This window comes from Sceloporus undulatus, chromosome 5 (genome assembly GCF_019175285.1).
Source record: "Sceloporus undulatus isolate JIND9_A2432 ecotype Alabama chromosome 5, SceUnd_v1.1, whole genome shotgun sequence".
Lineage (NCBI taxonomy): Eukaryota > Metazoa > Chordata > Lepidosauria > Squamata > Phrynosomatidae > Sceloporus > Sceloporus undulatus.
This window is the reverse complement of record NC_056526.1, coordinates 128,112,634-128,128,617: the sequence shown is the minus strand read 5'-3', so window position 1 is coordinate 128,128,617 and position 15,984 is coordinate 128,112,634. Positions and strand designations below refer to the sequence as shown.

General features: G+C 39.5%; 1 protein-coding gene across 12 annotated transcripts in view; it reads left to right on the top strand.

Annotated features, from left to right (window-relative positions):
* KLKB1 (kallikrein B1) overlaps window positions 1-7,851 on the top strand; it is a 35,446-nt gene extending 27,595 nt beyond the window's left edge. For all 12 annotated transcript variants that reach the window (XM_042468514.1, XM_042468521.1, XM_042468510.1 and 9 more), the window contains 4 exons: window positions 2,069-2,244; window positions 2,466-2,558; window positions 6,202-6,341; window positions 7,561-7,851. In XM_042468514.1, coding sequence (XP_042324448.1) covers window positions 2,069-2,244; window positions 2,466-2,558; window positions 6,202-6,341; window positions 7,561-7,716 — 565 coding nt within the window. In that variant the 3' untranslated portion in view covers window positions 7,717-7,851. The remainder of the gene's footprint in view (window positions 1-2,068; window positions 2,245-2,465; window positions 2,559-6,201; window positions 6,342-7,560) is intronic.
* The last annotated feature ends 8,133 nt before the right edge of the window (window positions 7,852-15,984 follow it).

Below are 15,984 nucleotides of genomic sequence, written 5' to 3'. Positions count from 1 at the left end.
AAAATCCCTAATTTTTAATCCCCCTATATTTATTTAATTACGTAGAGTGATTCTCTGCTTTCTGTAGAAGAGAAGTAGACAACTATCAGGCATTGGCCTCCCATAGGACACTGGAGGGTCAACCCAGTTTTATTTCATGATCATACACTCCAGTTGTCCTGATTTTGCAGGGACAGTCTCTATGAATTCTCTGTCATCCCACTTTTTCAGCTGCTTTAAAAATGTCCCAGTTTCTCTCACCTCCTTCAATCACCCTGCTTTGTCCTCATCTTATTTCAGTTACTACAAGCTGAATTCAAAGCATCTGCACTGCAGAAATAATCCAATTTGACACCACTTAAACTGCCATTGTTCAATGCTATGGGATCCTGGGAATTGTAGTTTGTTGTGGCACCAGAGCTCTCTGACAGAGAAGTCTAAATGTCCGACTAAACTATAATTCCATAGCATTGAGCCATGGCAGTTAAAGTGGTGTCAGCCTGAATTATTTCTGCAGTGCAGATAAAGCCTCAGTTAACTCAGTAAGGGTGCGGAGGGAAAGAAACCTTGACCTTTCAAGTAGCCTCAGACAGCCACAAACTGCTGCATCTTCTCCTTGCTTGTGTGTTGTTCCCCATTAATAATTTTTTGCCATCTTGACCACACCTGATGTTGCTTGGCCACAAATGCCCTAGTTTTCATCTGTGAAACATTGGAGAGCAAGCAGTACATTTTGCCAGGCTTTGCTGGATTGTTTCAGGTCCAGGAGAGATTTTTTTTTAAAGAATTACTCCAGAAGTCACTTTTTAAAACCAGAATGTACAAGTTTATAGAGGAGAATGGGGGTACTAGAGGTGCTCAGAAACAGCTGGGGCTGCGCATGGCCCATGAGTTGCACTCTAGGGCTACACAATACACTTGCATTAAGGGTAAGTAGGATTTATGCAAATGAATGCCTTGAAAGGAAACTGTTCTGGATGCCATTTAAATTTCCTGGATAAGAAAATAAGAAGAACAGGATATAAGTGGAACAAATCAGACCCTAGAAAAGTTGTCTGAGGGAGGGGGTGTAAATCCACTTGTTAGTCACAACTAGGGTGACCCATTGAATAAATGGGATTTACCAAATTCTCATTAATTCATTGGGGCTACACTACCTGGCAAGGCTGCATGGTGCAGTAGTTTGACTGCTGCTGGGTGCGGACTTTGTGAGATCAGAAAGCTCACTAGGTGATCTTAGGTGTCACACTCTCTTAGCTTATGAGAAAGGTAATGGCCAACCTCCTCTGACTAAATGTTGCCATTTTCCCCACCTTAAATTAGAGTCAATTTGAAGGCGCATTGTATTTGACACTGATAACTGGATTTAGGCTTTGGATTACAGAAAATACTATTTGCTATGTAAGTCACCCATCCAATAGGATCACTAGGGGGTGCGGGGTGTGTGCACACTGGATGACACTAGGCATGGGGACACCACTGTATCCACTTGAGAATTTAGAATAAGCCCCCAATTACAGCATTTCCTGTGTGGAAAACCACATTTTCTGTGCAAGAAATAATATTTCTGTGTAAAAATAGCATTTCCTGTGTAGAAAATGCTTATTCCTGCACAAATACTGTTTTCTATGCAAAACAACCACATTTGAATTTTGCTCAAAATTAATCTCAAACTAAAGATTCTCACCAGGATTCTTCTCATCCAGGTTTCTCAACACTTGAAAAACATGTTCTTTGGATTATTTTATCCATCCTTACACAGGAATAGACCTTAATCTTAAGCACTACAGAGTAGGTCAATTGTTTTAGAAACACAAAGTCTAACAGGTTATGAAAGTAAACTTCTAGACAGCACTCTGTCTTGTTGTGAGATTCTCTCTTCCCCAAGGAATGGAAAACTGAGTCCAGGCCCTGAGATATAGGGACCCAAGCACTGATGAACTAGCAACTACAACAATGTAAATGGAAAGAATAAATAATTTAGGAAACAGTTACACTTCTGTTTGGACTGACTGATATTTTGTGTAGGTAATGCAAAACTCTCTCACACCAAGTGATTCATCTGAATTTTCTTTGTTCCTTCCCTTAGCCTTCTATTAACTGAAGTTTGGCGTGTTTATAGTGGCATTTTGAAACAGTCAGAAATAAACAAACATACCCCTGTTTTCAAAGTTCAAGAGATTGTTGTTCATCCTAAATACAAGGTTTCAGAAGCGGGATATGATATTGCATTATTGAAACTTGACCAGCCTATGAACTTCAGTGGTATGTATAATTTTCATGTTTATTACAAAATCCCTTAATGTTGATTAAGTAACTCAATATTGTTATCTTTGAAACTAATGTAAGTTGATTTTTCTAGCTTTAGCTACTGATCATTTCCCCATGATTGGGGAAAAAAAAGATTGGTATTCCAATAGGAATATGATGTATTTTTAAATGAAAATCTTCTTACCACCATCTATTTCTTTTACATTGATATTTAGTCTTACAGCAACCTCTATGTCTGCCAACTGAAGAAATGAACACAAAATATACCGAGTGCTGGGTGACTGGATGGGGTTTCACAAAAGAAAGAGGTACTGAACATATATACTTAGCAACCAACATATTTATCTTTGCAAATGATTAGAACAAGACTAGATAAAAGTTTTTATATCTAAAGAACAGAAAAGTGATGAATCCACGAGTGGATTTTATAGTGGGAAAGAGTGTTATTTGCTCCATTAGCCACCTGCTTACCCACAGGTAGTACTGGATGAAGATCTTACCATCATCCCTTAGTACCATTGTTACATTCTAAGTAACAGTGTTTGGGCTTCTTAGCTATGTTGTTGTGCTCAGAGCTTGGAAAGGTTACCTTTTTGAACTGCAGCCCCAAAGATACTTGGCCAGAATGGTCACTAGATAGGCTGGCTGTGGAATTGTGGGGAGGCAATCCAAAAAGATGACTTTTCAAAGTTTTACTCTGTTGCATCTGGATTCATCATAAACTAACTATACTGAATTTGCATGACCACATATGACCAAAGAACGAACAAATAGCTATCACTTAGGGCAGTAAATGCTACCTGTAGAACAAAACACCACTGTGTCTGTGACATTGTTGTTGTTGTTGTTGTTGTTTTATAAAGCACTGTAAATTTACACATCATCTAGCCCTGGGCATATGGTTTTGACCACTGTGCATCTCACTCTCTCTCTTGACCCCAAAGCCATCTTGACCCAAAAACTAATTGTAACCGTCTTGGCTACAGCCTTCTAGTTGGGAAATGCCGTTCCCTTGGAGGCCTGAATGGCACTAAGATCATCCCTGTACCAATCTCAGGTTAAAACATGGCTGTTCCTGAATAAAGTAATTGTTGCCAATTTTGTCTTTGAGGGAAGCAGTGAGTAATTTTAGCACTATTCTTCCCACTATGGGAAGATCTTTGAAAATGAAACTATTTTTTTTAAAGAATACTTGCAGTTTAGATTTATTCTGCACAAAATTCACATGTGGTTTCAACACAGAAAACATTTTCTGCAAAAGAAACAACATTTTTTACACATAAAATAATATTTCTGTGAAAAAATATTTCCTGAACAGAAAATGCTGCAGTTATTGATTTTGTCTGCACAAAAGTAACACAAAATATGATTTTCTGTGCAAAAATACTGTTTTCTGCAAAAAAGTGAGAATTTGACACTTATCCATTCATGACTTTGGACTTTTCCAACATCTTAGAAACACATTTTCTAGCCACGTTTGGAAATATTTTTGATGCAGAACAGACTGGAGTTTATTGGTGGCTTTGGGGCAGAGTGGGGGGTTTGGTGGCCGTACAATGCATGCCCCGACTCCACCCTCAAGCCGTTGTCATGCTGCCCTCCCAACCACATGGTGGGCAATATTATGGGACTCCTTTGGCATGGCGTTCAGATGACATACACCAAAAGGAGTGCCAGAAAGTGCCGTCATGGTGGCAAAGACGCCCTTTTTCCTGGTCCAAAAGGAGCAGCATTTTGCCATTCTTTTTAGGGCTGGAACAATGCCGGATTGAAGCCGTGGCGTGTAGTTTCCATGGCCCCGATCTGTCAAGGAAAGAGGTGGTGAATGCTGCTCCAAAGGGGCTCTCTGTTTAGCCCCCTAGACTCTGGGCTTTATTTTGTTTGGGTTGAAATAATCAAATGGTTTAAACCAATTCTTCTCAAGCTATCTCTGATGGACTAACAACTTTCCCCACTAAAGTGCCAGAGACCAGTACCGTATTTTTGACATGTTATAACTGTATTAGCATAGTTTTCTGAAAAGTCACCAAATTGGCAATCAGTGTTGACTGCCACTTTGAGTAGCACCAGTTTAAACTGTTTGTTTTGCTTTAGATTGTTTTAATGTGCTTTCATAGATTGTACCCCACCCTCCGTTCTGCTGTTATAGACTAGCTGCTGTCACACTGCAGAAATAAAGCAATCTGACACCACATTAACTGTCATAACTCAATGCTATGGAATTCTGGGATTTGTGGTTTGGTGGGGCACCAGAACTCTCTGACAGTGAAGGCTAAATATTTCTCAAAACTACAAATCCCATAATTCCATAGCACTGTGTCATGGCAGTTAAAACAGTGTCAAACTATTTTATCTCTGCAGTGTGGCAGCAGCGTGGGTTAGAAATGTCAATTAAATAAATTATGTGGAGCTGAAGAAGTAAGGTGAATGGGTTTGCAACTCACAAGAATGTTTCAGAATCACAGAATCACAGAATCATAGAGTTGGAAGAGACCACAAGGGCCATCCAGTCCAACCTCCTGCCATGCAGGAAATCACAATCAAAGCATCCCTGACAGATGGCCATCCAGCCTCTGCTTGAAGACCTCCAAGGAAGGAGACTCCACGACACTCCGGGGGAGTGTGTTCCACTGTCGAACAGCCCTCACTGTCAGGAAGCTCCTCCTAATGTTGAGGTGGAATCTCTTTTGCTGCAGTTTGCATCCATTGTTCCATGTTCTAGTCTCTGGAGCAGCAGAAAAAAAGCTTGCTCCCTCCTTAATATGACATCCCTTCAAATATTTAAACAGGGCTATCATATCACCTCTTAACCTTCTCTTCTCCAGGCTAAACATCCCCAGCTCCCTAAGTCATTCCTCATAGGGCATGGTTTCCAGACCTTTCACCATTTTAGTTACTCTCCTTTGGACATGCTCCAGTTTCTCAATGTCTTTTTTTAATTGTGGTGCCCAGAACTGGAACAATATTCCAGGTGGGGCCTGACCAGAGCAGAATATAGTGGCACTGTGACTTCCCTTGATCTAGACACAATGGCCTGATACAGACAGGCCAAAATAAAGCTGCTTCTGGTCTCTTTGGAGGTATGCTGTTTAAATGATGCATGGGTCCTAAGAGTCCGGAAGTAATGCCAAAGCCACACTCCAATCCTAAGCACTGGAGCGCAGCTTTGGCGCAGCTTCTGGACTCTTAGGACCCATGCATCATTTAAACAGCATACCTCCAAAGAGACTCGAAGCAGCTTTATTTTGGCCTGTCTGTATCAGGCCTATACTTCTGTTGATGCAGTCTAAAATCGCATTGGCCTTGTTAGCTGCCGCATCGCATTGTTGACTCATGTTCAACTTATGGCCCACTTGGACTCCCAAATCCCTTTTGCATGTAGTTTCATTCAGCCAGGTGTCCCCTATCCTATATCTGTGCATTTTATTTTTCTGCCCTAAGTGCAGTACCTTACATTTCTCCGTGTTGAATTTCATTTCGTTAGCTATGGCCCAGTTTTCTAGTCTGTTCAGGTCATTTTGAATCTTGATCCTGTCCTCTGGGGTATTAGCTACTCCCCCTAATTTGGTGTCATCTGCAAATTTGATAAGTATGCCCCCAATTTTGTCCTCCAAGTCATTGATAAAGATGTTAAATAGCACTGGGCCCAGGACAGAGCCCTGTGGGACCCCACTGGTCACTTCTCTCCAGGATGAAAAGGAGCCATTGTTGAGCACCCTTTGGCTTCGGCCAGTCAACCAATTATAAATCCATGTAACAGTTGCCTTGTCTAGTCCACATTTTACAAGCTTGTTTGCAAGAATATCATGGGGAACTTTGTCAAAGGCCTTACTGAAACTGTCTAGCAAGCAGGTTGGGAATTGCTGAGCTAGCATTTTATCTGACCAAACATGCTTTATGTCCTGTTTCTACTAAGTTGTTATATTTCATAGGTTTTCTGTTTCATATTAGGCCAAATACATGACACCCTACAAAAAGCCAGGATCCCCTTAATATCAAATCAAGAATGTCAGGTGCTATACAAAGGACATAGAATATCTGACAAGATGCTGTGTGCTGGCTACACAGAAGGTGGAACCGATGCTTGTAAGGTAATGACTTCATGCTTATAGCTCAGTGCCTATACATGCTACAAACATTTATCAAAGAAAATCTAGCTTCCAAAAGATCTTGGGAATTGTAGTTTGGTGAGGGTTTCTGTTAGACAGTGCATCCTTACATACACACACCTTCACTTCTGGAGTTCCCACGAATCTCTTCTACTTATTGGTTTTAAGAAACCTTGCTTTGGGGTGGGAATTGTGCAAACATAGGCCGCACACCACCCGAAAGGAGTTTTATTGTAGTCCTTGGGTCCTCCAGACTTCTCCAACACACCCCAATGTCAAAAACCAAGAGTGGTGTTAAAGTTGAGAACTGTACTTCCCAAGGCCTCCATGAGGCACAGTTCTCAGTTTAATCAATGTTCAGTTCTCCCTATACTCCAAAAAGACACAAATAGTAAAAAATGGAAACCTGAAATTAATAGCATGTCATTTCTAATTTCAGAAAAATGGTGGCGTTCCATTGTCATACTTTTTGTGTTTTTCAAGTGGACATGACATGGGCAATCTGTGTCGACTTTGGTTTATTGCTTTGAAACTAGTCCCGTGTCACCCACTCACAGGATCTAGCAGAGAGGAAAAAAAACTAAGCATAGTCTCCTTAGTAGACTATAAAATAACTTAGAAATTACTTGCTGTTGCTGTTGTTAACTGTGTGTTGGGCCCTGAAAATTACTTATGCATTATCAAACAATGACGGCAAGTAGTAAAAAGTAGTCATGTCAGTTTGTTAGAGGGAAAACAACAGAGTCTATTGGTACCTTAAAACCAAACAATTTGTTATTGTACCTAAGCTTTTGTGGACAGCAGCCCCTTCATAAGGAGACTTTCAAAATAATGTTTTGAAAGCATTAGAGAAAAAACACAACTCTTTCGTCCTGCTGCTTCTCCGACTGCTCTTTTACTGTGGCAACTCACGTAAGAGTTCATGAATGTCCACATACTAGTGGTGGATTCAGATTGTGGCTCCAGGACCAGCACATGAATGCTAGATTCTGATCCTTAAAGGTGTTGTTTCATTGTAGCAGCACATTCCATTGCACAGCTGAGTTTTGATATTAAGAACATGGTTCTTAACCTTCTATGATTTGCTTATATACTCAGAAACAAGACTTCTCTTTTGGTTATTTTTTCACATTCAAATTTGTCTATCTTGTTCTTTTCTCAGTAGAGTGAGATTATGTGTATTTTTATTTCCTCATTCTAGGGAGACTCAGGTGGTCCTCTATCATGCAAATATCAGAACAAATGGTATTTGGCTGGCATTACAAGCTGGGGCGAGGGATGTGCTCGTCCAGGACAACCAGGAGTTTACACAAATGTGGCAGAGTTTGTTGACTGGATTCTAGAAAAAACCTCATAGTACTTAGGGTATGTTCCATGACAAGGAATGGACATATCATTGTAAATTTCAGTTCCATGTCAGTGTCACATCTGTTCATTCCTAAATCCAATCTATCTTGTTTTGTACATTAAATCTGCCATTTTTAAACAAAGACAAATGTGCCTGAAAATCTGTATTTATATACGTATTTTGAATGTCTTTCTTCACAAAATATTTGAATGTTTTTCTTCACAAAATATTTATCTGCACAGATTTTAAAACACATTCTGGTAAAAATATATTTTTTAAAAATCTGGGAATTGCTTCATAATATGCATTGATGTACAATAGCCAAAGGATAATGACAACCTGACTTGCATGTTAGTATTAGAAGTGCAGATCAGGTCAGTTTGCATTGGAATTCAGAAATGCTGAGTTCCTCAAATATCTCTGTTTGTGATATAAACATATTTGTAAGATAATGCTAGACAAACAAATTCAGAAGAGCATCCTAAAATTTTTATGAAACTCCAGACTTTGAAGAAGCTAGCAGAGTTGAAAATAAGGGCAAAATGTACTGACAAATTGCATATAATAAAAATAAAAGTGTCAGTCATATACAAATGTAATCATAATAGGGTGGGGGGAGGGGGGAAACAAACATTAATGAGACAGACTGTAAAGATATACTTTTTGGGATTTTATTTGTTGGATAATTCAATAAAGAATATTAAAAAATAAATAAAAAAAATACCAATCCTAAGTAAGTCTGATCTTATAGATATCACTTTAAATGGAATTAGGAGTGCATAACTCTACATAGGATCAGGATGAGCATGGTATCAGTAGTAAATGCAGTGTTAAATATCCAAAATCCATGATTCAACTGTGAATTACGTGAAATAGATTTCCTCTGTTTTGCATTAGATTCGTAGCTAAAAATACACATTTGACCAAGTTTTAATTTGTGAATTAACCCATTAATTTATTAACTCACTAGATTTCTCTAATCATTTCCCCTAACTCACTAAATTCCCCAATTAACATTGAAGTTAAAATATGCTTTAATGAATTTGAGCATTAGAATTCATAATTCTTCAGGATGGATGCCTCTTCTGTCACACTGAGGAAAACAAGACCAGCTGCCTTTGGAGAAGAAATATTAGAACTGGAGGAAATGCACCACATGACTCTCTTGTTAGGTAGGCTAATCTGTGTGATTTGTTTGGGAAGTTACCATCGGGGGGGGGGGGGGGGAACTTTAAGATGCCTACATCACTGCAAAAGAGCTGGGTTTGGGAAGGAAGAATGAAAAAGAATAAAAAAGTGAGTTTTGGGATAGAGCTGGAGGGAGGGGAGTGAGTTTTTTGCTTAGCAGGAGACCAAGGGCCTCAAGAAACCAGGGCTCTTTCAGAATGTCAGAGCTCTTAGGCTGGAAAGAGAGGTCCTCCCATGGGCCTTTATGGAAGGAAAGTGTTTGGTGTCTTTTTGTGGGGAGAGGAAAGTGAAGTGTATCTTTCTTTAGTAACGTCCTCTCTTCTATTGATTATATTTAGTACTGGTATATTATGATATAATATGCAGTCTAGTATATTATTTGAGGTGAACTGCAGTGGATTTTTTTTGTAATCTTACTCACCTAGTGCTATCTGTTTGGTTGATTTAAGTGCAAAACTTTCCCCACACCAACTTTCTATGCGTATGTTCAGGAGGCTTCAAAAGTTCCATATTAAGAATTCTTCATTCTTGATTCACCAACTAGTTTGTAGGTGTCCATTTATTGCTGTAGTTAGGGTGACCAGTGCCCTCTTACTGAAAAAGATGACTGCTTATTAAATAAAAGCTTTGAAGAATGAGCAAAATGTACATGTTGGTGGAAGTGGGTGGAATGTAAAAAAAAAAAGAAAAAAAAAGAGGCAGATTATTGACAAATGGAACTGAAGAAGTTATAAGATGGCTCCACGTTTGGGTAAAGCCTTACCAACCTTACCATCTCAAGATATGTTGGAGACCACCTAGTCCCAGGCAACAATCTGATTATGTCCACGTGGGGAAAAAAAAACTAGGCTGGAGGAAGGTATCTTTATAAAGAGAAAAGTAGCCCTTTTGAAAATGGCAATTGTTGGAAGATTTTTGTATTCTCCTTCCCCATCCTTAGATAGATAGGGAATTCCTGCATGCAAACTTCTCCTTTCTCTCTCTCTCTTTCATTCAAACTAACCATGTGATTTAGGTCACATAGAATACAGACTCATAGCCTGAAAAACCCACAAAAAACCTATGACTTAGATCACTCCCCTTTTGGGACAACCTGACATTGTCTTAAGATTTTCAGTTGAGCTGTGTATTTCCATCTTCCTGCTCTCTTAAGTTCCTTTGGAAAGATGGTGAGATAAATATTTCTTTGACCTGAACCATTCACTAGCTAGGTTAATAATAATAATAGATTAAAGCCATTAGTAAACTTTTGTTTTAAACTACACACTATGTGTTTGTTGTTTTTTGGAGCATAGTTAGACAAGAGCACATTTCTATTACTCTGCTTATTTAAAGCTAGACCCTAACAGGCTTAGCTTTGACATTTTTAATATTCAATATTTTTGTTTCCTTAGCAAAGGCTGAAACTTAAATTACCCTCCAGTAATAATAAAATTTTCTCTCCTAAGGTACATACTGACAACCACCATGCTACTCTCTTTAAATCTCATGGTCTGGTTCAAGATTAGTGTTTTAATAAACAGGTTAATTGATTATAACTAGCTAAACTTTGGCGGGATACAGACTGCCTCTTTGGGGCGGCCTGCACCCGTCCCTTTCCCCGATGGATTGGGGCCTCAGCTGCCACAGCAGCAGCCCCGAGGCCCCGATCCGCCACTTTTCCAGGCCGCGGGGATGTGGCAAAAGGCCGCTTCCCCATGACCTGGAAAGGGGCGTCCTTGGGGCTTCAAGCCCCAAGAACACCCCGACAGCGGCAGGGGAAGTGAGAAAGGGGCTCTCGGGCCCTTTCTCTTTGTATTGCTGGTGTGGCTCCTTCTGGTGCCGCTGAAAGGGTGCCACAAGCGCCCTTTAGCAGTGCCAAGACACCATGTCTGCGCCGCTTCATTTGGAGGTGGCGCAGCCGTGACGTCGTAATAGCGGCGCCCATGTAGAAAGGGCGCTGCCATTACAACGCTGTGGTAACGTACTAGGGTTGCGGGGTGTCTGGAAATGATGCCCCGAGGCAATCCTAGTACTTGTGCAGGCCGGTGCTTTGCTCCGGTCTGTACAGCACCTTTGTCTGTTTTATCTGTTCTGTCTTTAACTGAAGATTACAGAAGGAAGGAACATAACAACAATGTGGTGCGTCATCCCAAAAATAACCATCTAACAATAAACCAGACTTTCACATTTTGGATGAGGCAGATCTTCATTACTTTTTTTGTTTTTAAAATACATTGCATGGCAAAAAAAATTGTGGGAAACAATGGACCTCCTGACAGTCTGCTCTGCATTAGTGATTTCTCAGCTACATGATTAAAGAAGACAAAAGAGGGAGAGATTTGTGGATGGATGATAGGGGAGAGAAATGTTTTTAATCTTGGCACTCTGACAAGAATGGACAAAACACTTGAGTGAGGAAATGTATTTTCCCATTAACAACTTGTTATGGTAATGGAGGAATGTGATGGCCTCACAAATGAAAAGGACTCATGAAACAGGTTAGATCTCATAAAACAAATTGTGTAAAGAAAGTGTGAAAAAACAATAATGCAGAAAAGTCCAAGGTGTCACCATTGAATATTTAAGAATAAAAGAAACCTCAACTTGGAATAAACCAACCAGCAGCGGACTGCAGTTTCCAAATAACAAAGCCCTTCCTTCCCCATTACTGAGATTTCTGTGGAACATTTTATGATTAGAACAAGGCCTGAGGTTACTTTCCCCTGGTAAAATTATAACTAGGAAGTCGATTAAGCAACTCTTGCTTTCAGACACATCCCCTGAACTTTTTCTCTCCTACAACACATGGCATTATGCAGAACTGTGCTTTTTCATTGCTCTGAGAAGACTCTTGCTTGCATCGTATCTCCAAAACATTACGATTGCTTTCCTGCTTCCTACAGAAATATTTTACAGAGTAATCAACAGATAAGAGATATGTTTCACTTTCTGCCACAGTCAACACAAACATTTAAAAAATCAACAACAATGAAAACAGAAGGGAAAGTTGTGCATGTGTGAGAAAGACAAGAGGGTGAAGGGGGAATGAAATGGATTTGTGCAGTTTCACAATATTTGTTCGCTGGTCTTAAAATTCTAACTAAATCATTTCTGTTCCGCTGTCTACTCCTCTGTGATATCAGTGCAAATCATCCAGTAATAGGTGGATCCATGATAGCCCCATATGCCTGAACATAATATAGAGAGTTATTTTCTGTGGAGCAGCATAGCCCATGAGGTTCTTCTTCATGCAGAGAAGCTCTAATTGAGGCACATTCCATTAAACTAAACAGCAGATGCAAAGTAGATTTAATTATTTTGACTTGTAGAAGAATGACACATCCAAATGGGAAGGAAGCAAAGTAGTTCAGTATTGGCTAGTGGTACATCTAAATCACATATTAAAATGCCATCAGAATGAGTATAAGGATCTTCTCCCTACAGTACAAGCATCTTTTCAACTATTTGTCACTAGATGGAGCGTTTCTTCTAATGAGTTTTTTAATTTGAATCTTTATTTTTGCAAAATAACTGTGTATAGAAAGAAACATTCCTGCTCAGGCTTGTGTTGTCACTCATAGGGCACTTGACAAACAGCAATGTGGGTAAGCTGTGAAGATTTTGTATTGCTTTTGGAGAATTGAGGCCAATAATTACCATGCCTATAAAGTCAAGGATATTCAAGATGGTGGGTATCATTTTGTTCATTACTCTGTGTTCACCTGCTTCTCTCCATCCCCACTTCTTTTTGGGAAAACAATTTACAGTATACAGCATTCACTTTTCAGAGTTGACAGAACTTCGCACACATGCTACAGCAAAGGGATAAGCTGAGAGCCCTCACTTCACAGCCATCTATTTTCAAGGCTCGCTCAATTTAACATCACAAACATAAACCTTTCAGTATTTTATATCGGCAGAGGATTGAACATAATCCCACTGGGCTCTCTCCAACTTCTGTATCTATGGACACAGAGGCACTAATACACACACACAAACTGAAGGACTGGAAGAGAGGAAGCAGGTTTTTTTTTATGCTGCACACCCTCAAATTGTCCTAATTTGGCCGAGACAGTCTTGATGAATCCTCTGTCATCCCACTTTTTAAACTGTTTTAAAAATACCCTAATTTCTCTCTCCTCTTCCCACTTCCCCTTTTGTCTTCATCTTACTTCAGTTGCTGAAAACTGAGTTCAAGGTGCAAATAGTTTGCACTCAGTTATTCAGCAAAGGGGAGATGAGAGGGAGAAAACTTGCCTCTTCCAGTAGGTTCTGTCAAAAGCAAACTACTGCAGCCCTTCCTAGCTAGTGTGTTCTTCCTCATTTATAATTTTGCATCTTGACCACATTTTGATGCTACTTAGCACCATCTCCCAGTTTCTTTCCTGTGCAATGTTGGAAGATATTTTATTGTAGATCAAATATTTTAATAGAATTTTGTATAATTTAGAATAGATTGACAAGGAATTTTGACTGAAAATAGTTTAAGAATGGCTGTTCTCAGGGCACTTTCACACTGCAGTGCTATATTCAACTTTAACTGTATAGCTCCATCCTATGGAAATTGGGGATTTGTAGTTTAGGAAGTGGTATTGTAGTTTAGGAAGTGGTATTGAAAAATGATATTTCGAATAAGGAGCCATATGAAGATGAACCCCAAATTCTACAAAGTGAAATGGAATCTGGAATAATGGAAATGGGAAAAAATAACTCACTGGGAACAGATAGTATCCCAGTTAAACTGCTACAGTGCCTACAGACAGATGCAACTTCACTGCTAACTGAAATATGCCAACAAATATGGAAACAGAGCAGTGGCCGACAGACTGGAAATGCTTGCTATACATACCAATCCACAAGAAAGGAGATACAAAAGACCGCAGCAACTATAGGACAATAGCACTAATCTCACACGCAAGCAAAATAATGCTCAAAAATCTGTGTATAATGTGCCAATGTATGATGCGGGCGCACTGTACTCCCAATTACCATGTATGGATGCAAGAGTTGGGAAGTGAAGGAAGCAGACAGAAAGAAAATAAACTCATTTGAAATGTGGTGCTAGAGAAGAGTACCTAGGATACCATGGATAGCCAAGAAGACAAACAAACGGGTTCTTGAACAGGTCAGACAGGGGCTCCTTGGAAGCAAAGATGATGAAGTTGAGACTATTGTACTTGGGCTATATAATGAGAAGACATGGATCACTAGAAAAAAAATAATGCTAGGAAAGGTGGAGGGTAGAAGAAATAGAGGAAGACCCCAAACCAGATGGATAGACTCAGGGGGGTTATGGGCATGGGCTTGCAGAATTTGGGCTAGGCAGTGGAAGACAAGGATTCATGGAGATGTCTCTTCCACAAGGTCGCCATGAGTTGGAACCAAATTGAAAATTCTCAGCCAGAGAGCTCTAGTGCCTCACCAAACTATAAGCCATATAAGATTTCATATTATGCAGCCATGACAATTAAGATGGAATCACAGTGCTGTAGTTGTTTAGTGTGAAAGGACCCTTACTTGGTTTATCTGCTTATTTTGGATACAAATTAATCTCTGCCACATATCCCTTCCCAAAATTATACCTCTGATATGAAGCAACTTTGGGGGGTATCCAGGAAACGATTTTTGTGTGGAAAATATTACAAGCTCCATTCAAACCAGGCAATGAAAATTGACCCCTGAGCTCAGAATTATTTACTAAACTAATTCAGTCAGTGGATCTTGAGGTTCCAGTGAAGTGAGCAGATCTCACAAAGAAGCAGCAGCAGCAACAGCAAAACACTTATTGCCTTAGTCTTTGGATCACAGCAAGTTAAAAGCAAAGAATAGGATTAGCATAAAAATACAGTGGGCCCCAGGTATCTGCTGGGGTTGGTTCCTGGACCCATCCATGGATCTCAGAATCTGTGGATGCTGAAGTCTCATTCAATACAATGGCATAGTAAAATGGTGTCCCTTATGTAAAATGGCAAAATAAAGGTTTGCCTTTTGGAATTTATATATTTTTAAAATATTTTTAAGCTGTGGATACTTGAATCTGTGGATAAAAAATCTGTGGATACAAGGGCCGACCATAATGAATCATTAATAGTAATAAAATTAGATAGTGGCATATACATATTATTTATAAAATACAAAGTATTGCTTACGTGGATAATACTTATAGTGTTCCTGATAGAAGGAAAAAAATGGGATATGTGTTATTTTCAGGTCTCCCTGACGTTTTGCCAAAATTGATTCCACGTACTTTCTCTTACATTTGACAGCCTTTACTGTGAAGACACTAACTTGCCAAGTGACATACTGGTTAGTTGCTTGTAGCAAAACAAAACACTACTTTTCCTTTTGAATCTCAGGTATTAATTTCTTTTAGAAAAGGATCTCAGCAGCATTCTCTGATGTCACTATAGCTGATAGGCAAGGATGTGGTAGTATGCTAGATTCTCCAGAATTATTTTTCTACAGACACACAGTTTTTCTGGGACAGGATGGACAAAATACAGGTATCTATGCCCACAGAATCCTGGAAAAAGGCTCAAGGACCACACATCAACACAAGGTAGACATCTTTTTAGAAGACAGAATAACCCACTGTAGAATGGGATAGTTCTTGCCTCAGGTTATTTATAGCATGCTATCCATTTTTTCCTAGTTTACGGGATAAGTACTTGCTCTCAAAGGTAGTTGTTTTTCCTGTGTGGGTTCTTCACTACATCTGTAATGTTAGTTTGGAAATTTACAGTGCAAGCCATAGCACGTTTACTCGGAAGTAAACCCCACTGCATTCAGTGGTTCTCATGCACAGGCAGGATTGCTGCTTAAATTGTTTTTTCTTGGTAGGGTTGATAACCGATGAACTTTCTTTCAGAACTGAATTATAACAATAACAACAACCACAATTTTCATAGTCACTGTTGCCTATCTCTCTACAGAAGACAGGGAAACTGGAAGAAGGCTTCTGATTGAAGATGTTGTATAATAAAGCCATTAGTTAGATTGTGCCAAAGGCAGATTTGATCCATTCTAATCTACTGAGAAAGTGAAAGGGACTTTAATTTACTGAACATCTGGTCTTGAGCTCATCTGCTTAAGTGTCTGTGATAATGG